This window comes from Zootoca vivipara, chromosome 5 (genome assembly GCF_965207765.1).
Source record: "Zootoca vivipara chromosome 5, rZooViv2.hap1.1, whole genome shotgun sequence".
Classification (NCBI taxonomy): Eukaryota; Metazoa; Chordata; class Lepidosauria; order Squamata; family Lacertidae; genus Zootoca; species Zootoca vivipara.
In genome coordinates this window covers 33,490,304-33,507,941 of record NC_142588.1, presented here as the reverse complement: position 1 = coordinate 33,507,941, position 17,638 = coordinate 33,490,304, and the positions used below count along the sequence as shown (strand labels likewise).

General features: G+C 43.4%; 2 protein-coding genes across 2 annotated transcripts in view; one reads left to right on the top strand and one right to left on the bottom strand.

Moving 5' to 3' along the window:
* Positions 1-5,704: 5,704 nt before the first annotated feature.
* ANKRD1 (ankyrin repeat domain 1) lies at positions 5,705-17,605 on the top strand. Its single transcript, XM_035137851.3, has 9 exons — positions 5,705-6,069; positions 9,126-9,305; positions 12,755-12,892; positions 12,984-13,091; positions 13,942-14,040; positions 14,348-14,446; positions 14,604-14,702; positions 15,977-16,075; positions 16,577-17,605. The coding sequence occupies exons 1-9, from the start codon at positions 6,043-6,045 to the stop codon at positions 16,685-16,687; spliced, it is 960 nt and encodes a 319-aa protein (XP_034993742.2). The 5' UTR covers positions 5,705-6,042; the 3' UTR covers positions 16,688-17,605.
* The window catches only part of RPP30 (ribonuclease P/MRP subunit p30), a 25,733-nt gene continuing 20,327 nt past the window's right edge, over positions 12,233-17,638 (bottom strand). The window contains exon 12 of the transcript XR_004693889.3: positions 12,233-12,823. The gene's annotated coding sequence lies outside the window, so the exon portion shown is untranslated. The remainder of the gene's footprint in view (positions 12,824-17,638) is intronic.

The following is a 17,638-nucleotide window of genomic DNA, read 5'->3' as shown; positions in this document are numbered from 1 at the left end:
CATCCTGTCCTCACAGTGTGGACCAGATACCTATCAGAAGCCCACAAATCAACTCTGAGGCCACCCAATTAGTGGAGATTCGAAATGGGTCCCCCAGTTCTAGCTGAGCTCTGAAATCAGTACATTACACCAGTTCAATACATATTGGAAGTCACCCAGAGTGGCTGGGGCAACCTAGTCAGATGGGTGGGGTATAAAGTAAAATTATTATTATTATTATTATTTGCAGCAGTATGGAATAGGACATCCCTATTTTCACTGGAGAAATGTCGGAGGGTATGGGTTCGCCTAAGGTGGGTTCCCACCATTTTCTTTCTTTCCACCCCTCTAATGACACCGCTTCCTGTACTTTTCAACAGTGCCGTAGACATATGGAGATTTATTAAGCAAAGCCCTTCCTGGCATGTAGGTAAGAGACCAGGAAAGCTTCACCTCCTTGAATTTCTGTGTGAGGCAGCTGCTTCTGCTGCTTCCGTTAAAGGCGAGTGCCACAATAACATCCACACACCCCAACAACACCCCAACATTCACCACTGTGACATTCAGAGATAAAATTGAATGCTACTTGCAGTTATGGTAAAAAGGATGCCGTCATCGCTGAGGAACGGTTTTTTAAAACCCTGTAGTAAATGATGCAACCAGCATGATTCAGTTCTATTTTAAGGACCTGACACAAGAAGGCTCTGCTGTTCCGAGCAGGCATGTGCCAGATTCTGAGATTTTTCCACTCTTTCTTTTATTATCAGCCCTTTTGTCTCAATAGCCTGGCTGTGCATCATCGCCGCTAATTTGCTGAGCCACGCTGGCAGATTTAAAAGAAATTTATTCATTTAGACAGAAATTGGTTATTTATTTTTATTTTTTGTTTCACACTCACACGGGAACCGCGCACAAACAATAGGCAGAATTAGTAGCGGGTGGACCACCCATGTCTCACACCAAATTGACTTGGAAATAAGCGCAGCCGTTTCCCACAAAATCTAGAAATAGCTCAACAGATAGTTAAACTGGTCCAAGTTCAGCCTAGTTGAATTTGAATCCCCCACCCTCAAGTCCTCCTTTCCTTCTTACCAATCCTTCACTCCTGGTAAAGGTAAAGGTAAAGGGACCCCTGACCATTAGGTCCAGTTGTGACCAACTCTGGGGTTGCGCGCTCACCTCGCATTATTGGCCGAAGGAGCCGGCGTATAGCTTCCAGGTCATGTGGCCAGCATGACAAAGCCGCTTCTGGCAAACCAGAGCAGCACATGGAAACGCCGTTTACCTTCCCGCTGTAGCGGTTCCTACTCCTGGTAGCCCCAAGGAAATGACCTTGCGGTGACTCTTGAGAAAACCACCTTTTCCCAAGGGGCACTGGGGTCTTGGATTTGGAAACCTCTTCCTTCTCCTCACCCTGTGGCTTCTTGTCATCCACAGTCAGGCAGGTAAGTGGGGTTAAAGGGAAGGGATGGTGCGGGTCGATGCAGTGTGGTATAATGGTTAGAGTGTTGGACTAGGACCTGGGAGATCAGGGTTCGAATCCCTGCTCAGCTGCTCACTGGGTGAACTTGGGCCAGTCTTGTAGCCCAAGGGTTGTTGTGAGGATGAAATGGGGAGGATGCAAACTGTGTGCCCCACCTTGAGATCCTTGGCAGATAAAAGTGGTATGTAAATGTAAGAAATAAATGAAAGTACACAAATATCATTTCGTCCGTCATGTATGGAAATTCAGACCCACAAAATGTACAGTATTTTTTAATTCATATCTCAGAACTTGTGGCCCAACACTAACCAGCTCTAGCAACGCTAAAAAATTAATAAGAAAATGGAAAGGCACCTCAAATTCCATGTAGCCCAAATTCCAAGGGCAAGACCAGTGAATGTGATAGGCATCAGGAAAGTCATCCTCCTGCCTGTAAAGCCTGGAAATTATTCAGTCAGTAACATGAAACAAAATGCTTACAGTAAAGTGAAGGCTCCTCTGTGCCCCCACCTGCCCTGTCCTTTTGGACCTTGTCGTGCTTGTGATGTTTGTGGGCACAACTACAGGTCCAGGTTTGGAGGGTGGTTTAATACACCAATAGCATTGAGTTGAATCATCGTTTTCAAGACTCCGCTGTCTACATCTTTGAGGTTCCTTACTGTGCTGATGGAATGACTATCAACGTCTAGCCAGGAGGCTTCCAAGAAGCGGAATAGCAGATTGTATCGGGCAGAGCTACGCCTATTTGCAGCAGCTGGGAATCTAGGGCCCGTTCCACCAAGAGGCAAGTCCGCAAGTGCTTCTGCCACACACACACACACAATGGTGGTTGCTTTTTAAATCGAAAGTGAAAAGTCAAATGGATGGCCTTTTGGCTCTGGGCTAGAAAGAGCTCGCGTTTTGAGAGAAAATGGCAGAACGAAGAAATGCAAAACAATAGTCCTTTCTGCAGTGAACCAAACAATCAATCCAATTCAATGTTATTTCATTAAATGCAATTTATTACTGAGATCATGCCAGTGTTGGGGCTGTGCATCTGTCGACGGAAATGAAATTTGATGTCGTTTGTACTTAAAGTTTGTACTTAGCAAATTCACAATTTCCAGAACAATCAAGCAACACTATTCTTAGAAATATGCATTTCTATAAATTCTGCAGTGCAGTTCTCCAGCCAGGTGCAAAAATGCATATATTAAAGGAATGTTAGTGAAAATAACATGCATGTATTAGTGAAAACGGCTTGCAAAAATGTGTATATTTGTTAAAACTGCATACAGAAATGTGTTGATTAGGAAAAGTTTGCAACAGGACACTGATTAATTTCCAATATGATTTCCAATCAATCTATCAATGGCAAACTGCTGCAGTGACGTGGCAAATTGAATTTTAGACTGGGGGGGAGAGAAATTGAGAGAACGAAAATTGACAGCTCGGTCCATCCCTATTTGCTGGGCATTGTCCACATTTTGTTTTTCAGACATGCAGGATGTTCTTGCCTCACCACCGTGGAAGCAGCTGCCTTTGCGGGAGCTAAACTAAAACTTTATAGCCAGGCTTTGAAATCTCTTTGTTAACAAACAGGAGAACGGGGCAGACACAAACGGGGCGGGTTGGAAGCAGGTTGACTTAACCGATTAAGCAATTAAACACAAATGCCATGCAATGGGTAGCATTGAAACCGCCTGGAGACCTCTATCACTCTGTATAGCTTTCGTTTCTGAGGCTTACCTGTCACTGCCTCCAATAATCAGGCTTTGTTTTGGTTGCATAGGTTGAGCGAGGAAGGGGAAGCGTGCCTGGGAAGTGTCACATTACAACTAGTGAGTTCAATGGAGGGCAAAGGCCTTCGGAAGCTACTGCTATACGCAGAGGGAGTGCCAAAGTTCTATAACTTGTTTTGACTTGACTACTCAAGACCATTCCATTCCATTCCATTCCATTCCAATCAGGTATTCTGAGTGTCAGTTTGTTTCCTGGAAGTCACGCCATATTCAACAAGGTGACCCAACAGGCTGGAACTGACACCACTGTTGCTGTTTTCCCCTTTCCCTTTTGCCCTTCATCCAAAGAGCCCAAGGTGGCATGGCTTCATCCACCCATTTTATTCTTACAACAACTTTTTGAGGTAGGAGCGATTGAGAGGGAGGGAGGGGAAGATCGGCATGCCGTCCAAAACTGGGACATGTGTCTTCCAAGATGCACTCCCGGGTGAGTCACAGGACCTGTGCCGCACTCTCGACCTGGAAAAGCACTTTTTCGGGGAGATCTCATGCGGCACCAAAAGAGAGCGTGGTTTTTTTCAGGGCCAGAGCACACGAGAACGCGGCACCGAAAATGGCTGTCGTGATCTCGTGTGAAAAAACAGGACGTCTCGTTTTTTTCTAGGGCACTTGGGAGGTAAGCATGTAGTGATCTGATCCTAGGTGAACACTCTAACCTAACCTTGCCCAACCTGGTGGCCTTCCTGATATTCTGGATTATAACTCCCATCATCCACGACTACTGATCATGCTAGCTTCGGCTGGCAGGAACTGTAGTCCCAAACATCTGGAGTGCCCCAGTTGCTGTAGTAATTACATCACACTGGCTTTGTAATGTTAGGTAGTCTAGCTATTAAGGCTCACCTTATTTTGAACCACAGAAATAGATGGGGCTGCAAGACCCTCATCCTCAAAGATACAACCATACTACATTGGCTCCCAGTATTATTCCGAGCACAGTTCAAAGGGTTGGTGCTGACCTTTAAAGCCCTAAACAGCCTCGGTCCAGTATACCTGAAGGAGCCAGTATACCTGAAGGAGCCAGTATACCTGAAGGAGCGTCTTCACCCCCATCGTCCAGCCCCGACACTGAGGTCCAGCGCCGAGGGCCTTCTGGCAGTTCCCTCACTGCAAGAAGTGAGGTTACAGGGAACCAGGCAGAGGGCCTTCTTGATAGTGGCACCCACCCTGTGGAACGGCCTCCCATCAGATGTCAAGGAAATAAACAACTATCTGACTTTTAGAAGACATCTGAAGGCAGCCCTATTTAAGGAAGTTTGTAATGTTTGAAATTTTATCGTGTTTTTAATATTCTGCTGGGAGCTGCCAAGGGTGGCTGGGGAAACCCAGCCAGATAAGTGGGGTATGTATGTATGTATGTATGTATGTATGTATGTATGTATGTATAAATAAATAAATAAATAAATATTATTTGCACTGATCAACCTGAATTTAATTAACTTCCATCAGCAAGGGAAACCTTTGTGTGCAAAAGCTTTTGCCATTGAGTAAGGGGGAATCCTGTTAGAACCCAAGCACATGTCACAAAGCAACCTGGTGTATCATAGCACATAGTATTTTGCACATAGCACATAGTATTTTGTTGTTTAGGTTTGTACATTGACTCGAGTACTTTGGGGCAGATTGTGATGTAGAAAAGCAAATAAATGAATGAATATACCTGAAGGGGAACAGATTAACTTCAAAGTTCATATATTCATATATTCCTTGGGGCTCACGGGACAGTCAGGTATGGCTGATTTTCACCGGTTGGTACATCTTGCGCAATTTCCTTATAGTTAAAAGCCAACAACTGTACACCCCCAAAGCACCACCTTGGGGCAACTTTGTGAGGATCTTGTGGTCCTCCTATCTTTCCAGTTTCCAATGGAAGTCATCACCACTCAAGGTTTATTTTCCCCATCTCCTTTTTGAACCACAGATCGTCACTCATTATTCTGTTTATAAGGAGTGACAGATTTCAGGGGGAGAAAAAAAATGCAAAGCTGGCGGGTTCTGAGCTCTTGCGCTGATGGCAACTTATCGTGTCATTGAGCCTTTTTAGCACCAGAGACATCATTCTGGATTCATAATCCCTTCAGAGAATTCCTCCTTCCAACAAATATAGACAAGTGCCGTCATGGTGAGTGGAGGGAGAGGGAAAGAAAAACCCTTTCCTCTGAAACTATTTACCATGCAAGAACAGAAAACAATGAAAAGAATTGCTTCCCAATTCCCAAACAATGAAAAGAATTGCTTCCCAAAAAGGATCACGTGTTTGCTTATCAGAAAGTGATGCTGCGAGCTCAGGGTCTGGGTCAATCGTCGTCGTCCCCCGGTGTCTCTTGCTCATGTGAAAGTCACTTACGGGATACAGTGTGGTATCTGCAGACAGCTGTCCTACTGGGCCCTGGACAGACAGAATGGCTAGCATTGCTGAGCTATGTAGTCATTTGCGAATGGAATGAAGCTCTTGCGTCTCACACTGATTCACATATGCAGCACGGTTACACTGCAAGACTCATCCCTTTCCCCCCTCCCTCCCTCCCTCCCCTTGACACTAGATCTGGCTAGTTAACATGCCTGGAATGAGAAAGCACCTATCTCGGAGCTGGCGGGGCTGAGGGCGTACTTGGATTCCCAGGTTGGAAGATTATCTCACTCCAAAGAAGTTCTTCCAGCAATATATAAGCTAAACTAGATTGGCGTTATCTCAGTAAAGCTGCCTTGGGTGGAGGAGGCATCCATCCTTAAAGGAGTACCACACACACACACACACACACACAGAGCACTATCGTTCTTTGATAAGCAGCAGCAACTATGATGATGCTGAGAGTGGAAGAGCTGGTAGGTACAAAATTCACCTTTCGTAATAACTGCTAAGTTAAGGTTTGTCAACCGTCCAGTTTAATTGTGTGCAGGGTATTACATTCTTCTGCAAATTGTCTCTTATTAATGCGGCGATTTATATCACTGCAAAAAGCTTGGCTGTTCTTTTGGTGGTCGTTTTAACCCATGCCGTGCACGATGACTTGAGCAGATTGTGCTGGGATGTAATTTGTCCAGGTGAGTTTGTGTGGTGGTTAAGAGCATGAGCTAAGAGCTGAAAATCCACCCAATTCAAATCTCAACAAAAGCTGTGGGCTTGCCTGGTGGCTTCAAGCAGGCTGGCATCTCATAGCCTCAAGCTTTAATAGCATTATATCACGAGGTAAATAATGTTGGCCTACCTTACTAAGTTGTAGCGATTACTGAAATGACGTGTGACATGCCTTAACAACATAGGGAAAGTATTAATGAAATACTAAGCATCTTTGCTGAAGAAAATGGTCTAACTTTAGTGTAGTCCCAGAGTGTATAAATTGGATTATGTGCTGTAAATCATTATGCATGTAAGAAAAAAGCTGACCCTACCATAGGAGATACAAGGGACTCTTAAAGAAAAAAAATGTAAGGAAGGAAGGAAGGAAGATCTGCTTAATTTTTTGTCATCTTTTGATCCAATGGGACCTTCAAGGTGGTTCAAAACAAAATATAACAGATTAGGATTGCAGCTCCTAATCTGATAAATTACATGTGATTCAGCTCTTGCCAGCTGCATCCAAATTAGCATCTAGGCAAAGAAACTCGTGAGCATGTTTCCAGCTATGTTTGTGCTGTGCCAAGCACGCAAGCTGGACTCAGAAGTAATTGGGAACAATTCCGGGCAGGATAATAAAGAGCCAAAAGGAGCCGAGTGGCTTAAAAGGCCTCTTCTCACCTCTGATGTTTATAACTGCTATTGATGACAGGAATTAGTAATGAAAGAAGCAAGCACAAGGCAGGATTCCTCTGGACTTGCGGCTTGCTTGAAAGGGTCCAATGAGGGCATTTCCTATCATGATTGTATCCGCTTCACCCAGGAGTTGCCCAGTCTGTCAAGTAAAAGAGACATTTACTGAGTTCACTACTTTGCTAGAGGAGATGTTCGTCAAGCCGCGATAATGCTTGTTGAACACTCTAGTGACTTAAGTCAATGAAAATTGATCAAGGCTGCTATCCCAGACATAAATATCTCACAGCAAGTCAGATGAGTGGCTTACTTCTGAGTAGACATCCCTAGGATTGAACTGTTAAGACTTTGATCCCTCAAAGGGTTGGATCAGATTCTCATATAAAAGCAGATTCCTAACAAATAAATACATCTGAGAAAGAAGTTTGGAAACGAAATGCGTCTGGATCTAAACAACCGCTCAATTTATTTTGTGCATGTAAGGGACCTTTGGACTTGTGATTTTTGACAGCAGGTGCCCACGCTATACGAGGAATTTCAGAATCAGATGGCATAGAGGTCTGCCAGTTAATTGTGGTGGGGGAAAAATAATTTAAAAAACCATTGAGTTTAAGTAAGCTCTTGGGCTTATTCCTATTGGCTCTCAGAATCCCAGTTACCATCCCCAATGCAGCTAAAGTTAGTCAGGAATAACATACATTAGTCATATGCATCTAACTTCCTTCCTTGATTTCAGTGAGATGTAGTCGCTACTATCTTTAGCTTGCTCCAATGCATGCATCACACTGCCTGATTACTGCACACCCAGCACACTTCCAACAGGGAAAGAAAAACACTTGATTTTAAATGTGATGTCCAGAATGCCGGAGGCCACAGATTTACTTATTTATTCCTAACAGACAGGAGAAATTTTGTACCTGGATCCATGCCTGCGGCCCAATAAGTGTCTGGTTAGTTCTGACCAATATGTGAAAGTCAGTCCATCATTCACTGCTTCTGGGCCTTTGACGTCCTTTTAGAGTTGCCAGGTCAACAATGCTTCAGTGTCAGGAGATGGCACAGCTAAGACAATTCTCCTGACTGGGCTTAGATTTCCATCAGCCCCAACCAGTACAACCAGGGATAACTGTACACTGTACAATGATTATTCTCTCTGAGTTGACTGCATAGTAAGTGATAATGTTTAGGTCCAAAACATCGGAAGGGTACCAGGTTGGCTAGCCCTACTTTAGACTTAGCAACCCAACACACCCTTGGCCCACAGCCCCCACGCCTCCAAATCTCCTTTTGCCTGCCCATTTCCTTCCTCCGTGGAGTTCACAGACCCTCCTATCCCTAAGCCCAAATGTGTGGCATTACCCCAGTTTTACTTCCCCCCGGATTTCTCCATTCTCCCACCTGCAACTCTCCAATGCCCATCCCATCCTCAAGTCTTTATTTTTCAGACCACTGTCTCGTCTCTTGACGTCCTCCCTCTCATCCCTGCCCCAAATGGTATTGTAAGTGCCATAAGCTAAAGATAACCCAAGCTGCCTGCTTCAGCTCCCTTATTTCATCCTTCTCCAGCCTGGTTGTTGGACTCCAGCTGTCACCATCCTTGACCTTTGGCCATGCTGGCTGAGGACAATTAGAGTTGGAGTCCAGCAAGGTCTGGAGGGCACCAGGTTGGGGGTGCCCGGTTCCCTTTCCCTCAGGCCCTTTCCCCAAGCCTCACCTCTTTTTCTTTCAGCTCCACTTCCTACTTTGCACCCTTTCTTCAACCTCCTCCTTGCCTCTGACCTTCATGCTTCTTATCTCCCCTACCTGAATACATCTTTCCCGCCACCAACATACTGTCTCTGGGCTATGCGAGGGATGCTAAATTGACAGCTTTTCTTTCCAGATGCTGGGCTATGCACACATTTCTACCTGTTCCCTGAGCATTGGGAATCAGATGAACAACATTCAGTGCCATGATTTCAACTCGCCCACTGTTTTCCGAAAAGGCACCCTGTCTTTGAGCCATCACTTTCACCTCCGTTTCCTCGGTATTTCTCGAGGGCTGCCTGCCCTGCCCTCATGTGTTAGCTCTGCTTCTCAATCTGTCAGAAAGCAAGACGTTGACACTCTTGAACCATTGTTCCTTTGACAGGTGACAGGCAAAAAGGCAGACGGTAGAGACACGGGAGATTTCCTCCCAGAGGACTTCAAAAATGGAGAGTATGAAGCTGCCGTAAGGTTAGAGAAACAAGAGGACCTGAAGACCCTCACAGACCTCTCACTGGCACGACACAATCTGACCTACAAAGAAGAGAAAGCGCTAGAAGCTGAGGTAAAATTGCGTTTCTTGTGTATCTTTTTGCACTTCTGGAACACTGAAGTTTCGAATTCCTGTGGTCTGCCCTCTAACTAAGAAGGTAGTTTAGAAAAATAGAAAGGTCCTTATAGATGTACATTGGAAACCAGTAGAAATATTCCCACCCCCAACCCCCAGGGTCTTGTTACATTGCCAAAATGTTATTAACCGGGACTCAACATATCCCAAAACCAGGAATGAGAGGAGATTAGAATAGGCCACAACTCCCTAGGGAACACACCTGTTTTACATAAAAAAATCCATGCTCTACATACAAAAGTATATTCAGCTAAGAGTGTCACAAACTACAGGATTGGGGAAAAGGTGTCTCTGAAAATCTGGTAAATGGCTACCAGATATGGCTGAAAGCCATGGATTAGATGAACCTTTAGCCAGAGACAAACCAAGACATTTTGGTATCTGAGGCAAAAAGTAATCCCAAATTTCCAGGCAGATGTATCTCCTCTTCACGGGAGATGCTGGGGATTAGGGATGGACAAATCTGTTAATTTCATTTTCTCATTTCCCCACATTTTTTCTGTATCATTTTGTGATTTATATATTTTTTAAAAGTGTTCTCATAACAAATGATCACTTTAATGTAAATGTCTACTATACATATACTTCCATGCAGTTTTGCCTGCTATACATATTCCCCCCAAAACAGAATGCATTTTATATGTTATTTTCAGCAAAATGTGACTTTCTATGCAAACTTTGTCTTAATATATGAATTTACAAGTGAACTGCATTGAAAATTCAGAGAAGTACAATTTTGTAAAGATAGCTTGTGTTTTGGTTTGCACATAAGCCAGTTTGCATTAAAATGTGAATCAAATTTCTCACCCATCTCTGCTGAGACAATTCACAGAGACTTTCTGCATGCAAAGAATGTGTTACCCCACCCCTCACATGCCAAAGACATATTGGGACATCTGGGTTTTCCTCCTTAAAAACATTTTTGCCTTCCGTTTATAAGATACTAGCTGGCCCTGTTGCTGTGGCTCATCCGTGTGATTCCCCCCTCCATGTCCCAACCCATGACAAATCACAACCCCTCCCCCACCCCCGGCTCTTCCCTGCGACTGGTCCCACGGTGTCCTGACCTATCCCGTCCCCTCCTCCCCCTAACCCCCACCCAGGCGAGTCAGTACCTCCATTCGGCCTAGTCTGAAAATGGCTTCGGCCTAGTATGTAAACGGGAGCAGAGGTGCTGTTGAGAGGGAAGGTTTTATAGGTGCAGTACCACTGTAGCTGCCGCTAGAGGGCGCTGGTTTGCAACCTGGTTCTTTTCCCAGCATGCATTTTCATCTGAGTGGTGTGTTTTGAAACATTGGAGTTTTACCTGGCACAGGTGTGACATCTGTCTTAGCAAATTTTATAAGAGCCTTCGGACATTCGCTTGGGATGTTGTATCTAAATTTGAACGCAATCGATCAAGCGGTTTCGGAGAAAAGTGGTTAATAAGCCACATGCCTAGTTTACATTTTTATACATAGAGATAGTCATCTGTAATTGTTTGGTTCAGTGCCCACAGAATTATGCCCATCATTTCAAGCATGGCAACATTATTAAAATCTTCCTCGATGATGACAAAATTTTAAGGTGGGCAATAAAAATAAGATTCCACCAGCCCTCCCTCAAAGATATATGAAAATAGGAAAGACATCACTGGAATTTAAATCCGCAGACTTTTCCTTTGAAGTAACAGATTATTGTGAGCTGGTGATTTAGCATTCTACAGCTTCCCTGGCGATGGATTATTCAAATGAAGAATTACAGAGTAGCGTTAAGTTTAAGGGGATCCAATTTCTACATGGGTTTCTAAGGGTTTTGAATCAACCGCCCCTTTTTGCAATGAAGGTTCAACTTGAAACTTGATCAAGAATCACTCCAAAAAGGAGATATGGTGACTCTGCCAGAGCAACAATCATTCAACATTTGGGGGATAAATTATGTCACTCATTAGCACTTTGTTCTGTGAAAAGCAAGTTGGGTTGTTACTCTACGTTAAAGATGAAGCCTGCGCTTTAAATATAGGCTGACACATATTTATAACTAGAATAACTTCTATTTTTTTTAAATACATTTTATTCCAATTTTCCAAATTCAACAAATTAACAAAACCAATCTTTTATACAAAATCTTATATTCACATCTTTTACCTTGCTCCGCCGAGCTATGACTTCCCCCCCCCCTTCATGCGGGTTTCTTGTTAATTCCCTTTTTTGCAGTTCCTTTTTTGACATATTGATCAATTCGTAAGGTTTATTTTAATCCTGCGAGAGTTTTTAACGATCTACAGTTTTTCTCCATATAGTCCACATATTTACTCCAGTCCTTTTGAAACCTTGTCTCCCCCTGGTCACGAATCTTGCATGTCAATCTAGCAAGTTCAGCATAGTCCATCATTTTTGTCTGCCACTCCACAATTGTAGGTAATTCCTGTAATTTCCATTTTTGGGCTAACAAAGTCCTAGCCGCGGTTGTTGCATACATAAACAGTGTTTGATCTTCTTTTCTAATCTCTCCTCCCATTATTCCTAACAAAAATGCTTCTGGTTTTTTTGGAAAAGTATATCTAAACATCTTTTTCAATTCGTTATATAAACTTTCCCAAAATCTTTTAACTTTTTCGCATGTCCACCACATATGATAAAATTCACCATCTTTCTCTTTACATTTCCAGCAACTTTTGTCACTAACTAGAATAACTTCTAAGCAACATGTGACCCTGTGTTATGTCTGGATGGTTCCTTAATCACTTACATAGCTGCCAAGTTATCCCTTTTTTAAAGGGATTTCCCCTTATGCTGAATAGGCTTCCTCGCGAGAAAAGGGAAAACTTGGCAGCTATGATCACTTATCCGTCTTGCATTTAAATAACTAATAGCATTTTTCCCCAGCAGAATTTTGACATAACCTCGTGTGGCATTAGAAGCTGAAGTAGCGCCTTTTCTGATTATTTTAACTGTTGAAGGGGATTCCAAGGGATCCTGGAGATTGTATGTTGAAGCTAATATTGTTCCTCATATTGCTCTTATTGGCAGTCACTCACAATGGCTAGTTCAAGTGCCTTTTTTCCTAGGAAGACATGCCGGAACTCCCCATGAACAGTTCCCTTGTTCTCTTAGAATTTCAATAGTGCCCACCTGAGAGGTGCCAGAACTGAGTTCCATTGAGTTCTGGCTGGAAAAAAGAGCCCTGGCTATTTCCACCATAGGAGGCTGTATGACTCTGAATACCAGTTGCAAAGATTCACAAATGGGAGCAGGACATTTACACTCAGTTCCTGCTTGCAGGCTTTCCATAGGCATCTGGTTAGCCACTGTGAGAACAGGATGCTGGAGTGGACAAAAAAAGCGGTCTGGTCCAGGAGGGATCTTCTAATGTTCTTATTTGCTTTTGTTGTTGTTGTTGTTCAGATCAAGAAAAAGAAATTAGAGGCAAGACCAAAACTTGAGAGCTTGGAAGATCTTGAAAAAATCATTCAGCTGAAGAAAAGGAAAAAAATCAAGAAGGTTAAAGTGCCCATTGTAAAGCAGCCCGAGGAAGAAATTAGAGTAAGTTCAGGGGCAAAATAGTCTTCTTTCCTGTCTTTATGAGGTTCCCCCATACTGAACTGAACTAACGCTTATTTCTGTTCTCCACCAGACTGAACCTGTGGATGTTCCAACATTTTTAAAGGCTGCCTTGGAGAACAAGATGCCAATAATTGAAAAATACCTGGCAGACAAAGGAGATCCAAACGTTTGTGATGAGGTATGATTTGTTCAATTCCTGTCCCAAATCTACTATAAGGTGCACATCTTTGATCTTAGCTTTAACAGGCATGGCTTTCCCAAAGGATCCTGGGAGTTGTAGTTTGATGAGGGTAGAGAAGGTTCTCTCTCTTTAAAGAGACTGATCTCTCCCCAACCACTGCTGTTTCCAGATCTCCGTAGGGGGAATGGCTCTCAAACCAGTTTATAGAGGTTTTTATGTCCTCAAAAATTATATTTTAAGGTTAAATTTAAAAACCACCACCACTCTGTTAGTGTTACCTTTTGAAGTAGATACACTTTTCACGGTTAAAGTATTCTGAACTCCCAAGACAGGAGAGCATTGTTTCTTTAAATGGGCATTCAAGCAATAGCAAAAAATCTACTGTATTTCCTTGTTCTTGTCGTGTTTTGTCTTCATGAATTTATGCTGTTTAAATTGTGCTGCTAAAAGAGCCTACTGTAACTGAAGGGTGGCTTATAAATTGACAAAACTAAACAAGTGAAGTACATAAATGCTATACGGGGCTGTTGTTAACAAAAGACTGAAATTATGATTTACCTGGCATTGTATATATATCTGTACATGACACCATACATGGTAACACAAGTGAAAGAGAAAGCCCTGCCTTCTTCAGGAGCATAATTTAAATGGGGGGGGGGAGTTTAGCGAGGCACAAGAAGGAAACGAAAAACTTCACATGTGCATGTCTTGTTTTGGTAAGGGTGGGACGGGCAGGGTTAATTTATGCGTAAAGCGTTTTGAATATTCAACATGCGAAGGGTTGTATGATTTATTTCAAAGCCTTGCAGGTTAAAATTGACCACACTATGACTGTTCCATTTGACAGTACAAGCGCACAGCCTTGCATAGAGCATGCTCAGAAGGGCACCTGGCAGTTGTGGAGAAGTTAGTCGAAGCAGGAGCCCACCTTGAATTCCAGGATATGGTAAGTGCTCATTGGACACATGCAGAGCTCCTTGGGGTGGTTCACACAGACACACGTTTGCTACTCATCCACTGTAACCATCAATAAGCCATGCCTAGCCTGTTGCAGATGGAACCACTATTGCCTCCTGCTATCTCAAACACAAGGCTTTTCTTTTCAATAAAGGTTTTTTTTTTCAAAGTAATAAAACTTTTATCAACAATAACCGGGCACAAGTCTCATCAGGACATGAGTAATTAGGCGCTGAAAACTCACATCATATGTGAACCAGTTGACAAATATTTATAATTATTTTCCTCTGGCGCAGCTTGAATCCACAGCTATTCATTGGACCTGCCGTGGGGGCAATGTGGAAATCCTGAAGTACTTGCTGAACAAAGGAATAAACAGGAATGCTAGAGATAAGGTAAGCAATTATTATTTCCGTTTGAAAAATTGAGGTGGGAATAGTTAAAAGTGGCTTTGCGAGCTGTTTGTACAAGAGGCCCTTTCAGATCCGAGCTTGTTGTTTCTCATCCTGCTTGTGTTGATTATGCCTCTCCCTGCCCTTCCTTTTCTACCAGTTGCTCAGCAGTCCTCTACACGTGGCTGTAAGGACAGGTCAGTACGAATGCGGGGAGCACCTCATCGCCTGTGAAGCAGATCTCAATGCCAAAGACAGAGTAAGTGCATTCCAGATGTGTGAGCTAGGCTGCAAATCCCACCACCCCTGACTATTAGTTATGCAAGCTGGGGCTAAAGGGATCTGGCAGCCCCGGCAACACCTGGGCGGTGGTGGTCAAAGGTTATCCTTTCAGCTGAAGGTCCATTTCCATGGGGCATTCTTTTTCCATATGACATTCTTATTAGGGCAAGCCATATCAAACAACATTCCCATGCAGGAGGAGGGAAAGTGGATGTACAAGCCTTTCCCTCCACAAGGCTACATGCACAGGATAGATAAGCAGCAAGAGTCACAATGCTGCTCAGAGAAGATGCCAATGGGTACTACTGTACATGGGTCCAGCTCTGAGCCCTTCTACCGGTTCCCTCACTGTGAGAAGCGAAGTTACAAGGAACCAGGAAGAGGGCCTTCTCGGTAGTGGTGCCCGCCCTGTGGAACGCCCTCCCACCAGATGTCAAACAGATAGAGAACTACATGACTTTCCAAAGACATCTGAAGGCAGCCCTGTATTGGGACGTTTTCCCAATCGTTCTGCCTGGACACTGAGGTCCAGTACCAAGGGCCTTCTGGCGGTTCCCTCGTTGCGAGAAACCAAGTTGCAGGGAACCAGGCAGAGGGCCTTCTTGGTGGTGGCGCCCGCCCTGTGGAACGCCCTCCCATCAGATGTCAAAGAGAAAAACAGCTACCAGATTTTTAGAAGACATCTGAAGGCAGCCCTGTTTAGGGAGGCTTTTAATGTTTAATAGATTATTTTATTTCATTTTTCTGTTGGAAGCCGCCCAGAGTGGCTGGGGAAACCCAGCTAGATGGGCGGGGTATAATTAAATTATAATACAGCACAAATCACTTCTACAGCATGCTGGTCTGTTTTCAAGGAATGTGCATTATTGCAGGAATGAGGTGCCTATAGCCCTACTGTTTCCGAAATCCACCAACCCCAGCGAGCATAAGCAATAGTGAGGGATGATGGAGGTGCAATGACTTTTGCAGTTTACAGGCTCCCCATTGCTCAGTTAGTGTCTTTAGGGTGGTAAAATAGCAGGTGATTGTGATCTCTCAAGGCAACTTCAGGGAGAGAATAGCAATGGTATTTAACATTCCTTTGAACCACCCATTTCCACTCAGCTTCACAACAGCACACTTACTGGTAAATAATAATAATCATTATCACTATTGGGTGTAAGATGGTGGTGTAATTTATTGAGTGCTTTCACTATTACGCCTGTAGAGCCCCAAAGCTCATTATATTCATTTTTGTCTCCTCTGTTCTAGGAAGGAGATAGTCCTATGCACGACGCAGTGAGACTGAATCGTTATAAAATGATTCGACTCCTGATCATGTATGGTGCCAACCTAAACATGAAGAATGCTGTAAGTATTCCCTAACCCTTTGCAGTTTTCCTAAGTAAGCCATGTTGAGTCTATAAAGAGAATCAGGGCACAAGTTACTAAAATAAAAACACCAAGACGACTGCAGTAGGATTGGATTGCATCTAACTTTTGCTGGTTTCCACGTTTGTAGATTTTGCTGTCCACATTCACTTTCTAGTCTTGAACATTTGTGGTAGCAAATTGACTGGTTGTGAGGAATAGGTGAAATTGGGCAAAGAACGATGCACTTGTAACTTGTTGAATGGAATTAGTGTGTGGGGGATGCACATTCATTGCCCATGCACCACCCTCAAAGTTGACAAGTACCCGGAAAGACATTTTTTAATGCATTTGTCACTTCAAAGAGGCATAAGCAGTCATTATTAAGAGAGCTTCTCACTACCACAACTGCAGAAAGCTAAGTCACAGAAACAGAGGAGAGCAATGATGACTTTTCAAGGGGGTAAAAATTAATGCCGTTTCCCTAACTTTCCTCCATAGGAAGGGAAAACTCCAATGGATCTTGTTCTGCAGTGGCAAAATGGCACCAAAGAAATATTCAACAGCCTGAAGGAGAACTCTTACAAGAGCTCCCCTATAGACACATTCTGAAGACTCAAAACGTCAATGGACTGGACAGTTTCCTTGCAAAAAGCAAGATATCACCAATGTGAAGAGCAGCAGCATTATAAATGCCGCCCACCTTCGCAGAATACAAGCATTTTGTCTTGCTGCCTTTCCACAAGGAACCAAAAGAGGGTCCTGAAATACTTCAAGGGCAGTTTCGAGTGTTGAGATGCCACTGATTTCAAGCTGGTTTATTTATTTCTATTCCATCACTTCTCCCAGAGTGTTTCTTTGCCGATATTTTCAATAAGTCATGTTGGTACTGCTGTTCTATAGAAAAAGACCATCTTACTAATGTGGTAATCTGAACCAGTCATGAGTATTAAGCCCCTTTAAAAACACACACACACAAGCCAACAGGCTTTCAGAGCCTATTAGCAGTGCTTCCCATTAAACCCTCTTTCAATAGGCAATATTTGTTATTGTCACCTGGTTTCTGCTGAATTGCTATTGTCAGAGCCAGCTGTTAAAAAAGCAAAAATCAGAGGGTTGGAGAATAGTAGTGAGAAAGGGGAAAGCAAAGTGGAATAAAGAAAAGGAAGGGCTCTGCTCTTCTGTGGAAGTTTTTAATTCAGGCTACCTGAACTACACAAGAGGCAGCCAACATGGCAGTGTCCTGGTGTTGTGGGATTAAACCTCCCTACCAACTCCATCGACTGGCCATGCTGGCTGGGGCTGGTGGGAATTGGGAGTCTAGGAACCTCTAGAGGCCGCCATATTGGCTACCTCTAAACTGCAGTGTTCAAGACAGGAAGTTGGGCAGATGAAGAGGACAGAATCCAAAGATGAAGAGGAAAAGTTGCTGTTACTGTCGAAGCTCAATATTGTAACAAATGGTAGTGTATATTTGTATGGCTTTTATGTACATTTTGTATTAAACCCTATTTAAACGTTTTAAAAGAAGCAACAGAACCGCTCGCTTTAATCTACCTGAAT

What these genes read in the sequence shown, in the direction of transcription:
- ANKRD1 (XM_035137851.3), top strand. Translation starts at nt 6,043, where the DNA reads ATGATGATGCTGAGAGTGGAAGAGCTG. An exon ending in AGCCCGAGGAAGAAATTAGA is followed by an intron (nt 12,893 to 12,983) that starts GTAAGTTCAGGG and finishes GTTCTCCACCAG; the next exon opens with ACTGAACCTGTGGATGTTCC. An exon ending in ATCTCAATGCCAAAGACAGA is followed by an intron (nt 14,703 to 15,976) that starts GTAAGTGCATTC and finishes CCTCTGTTCTAG; the next exon opens with GAAGGAGATAGTCCTATGCA.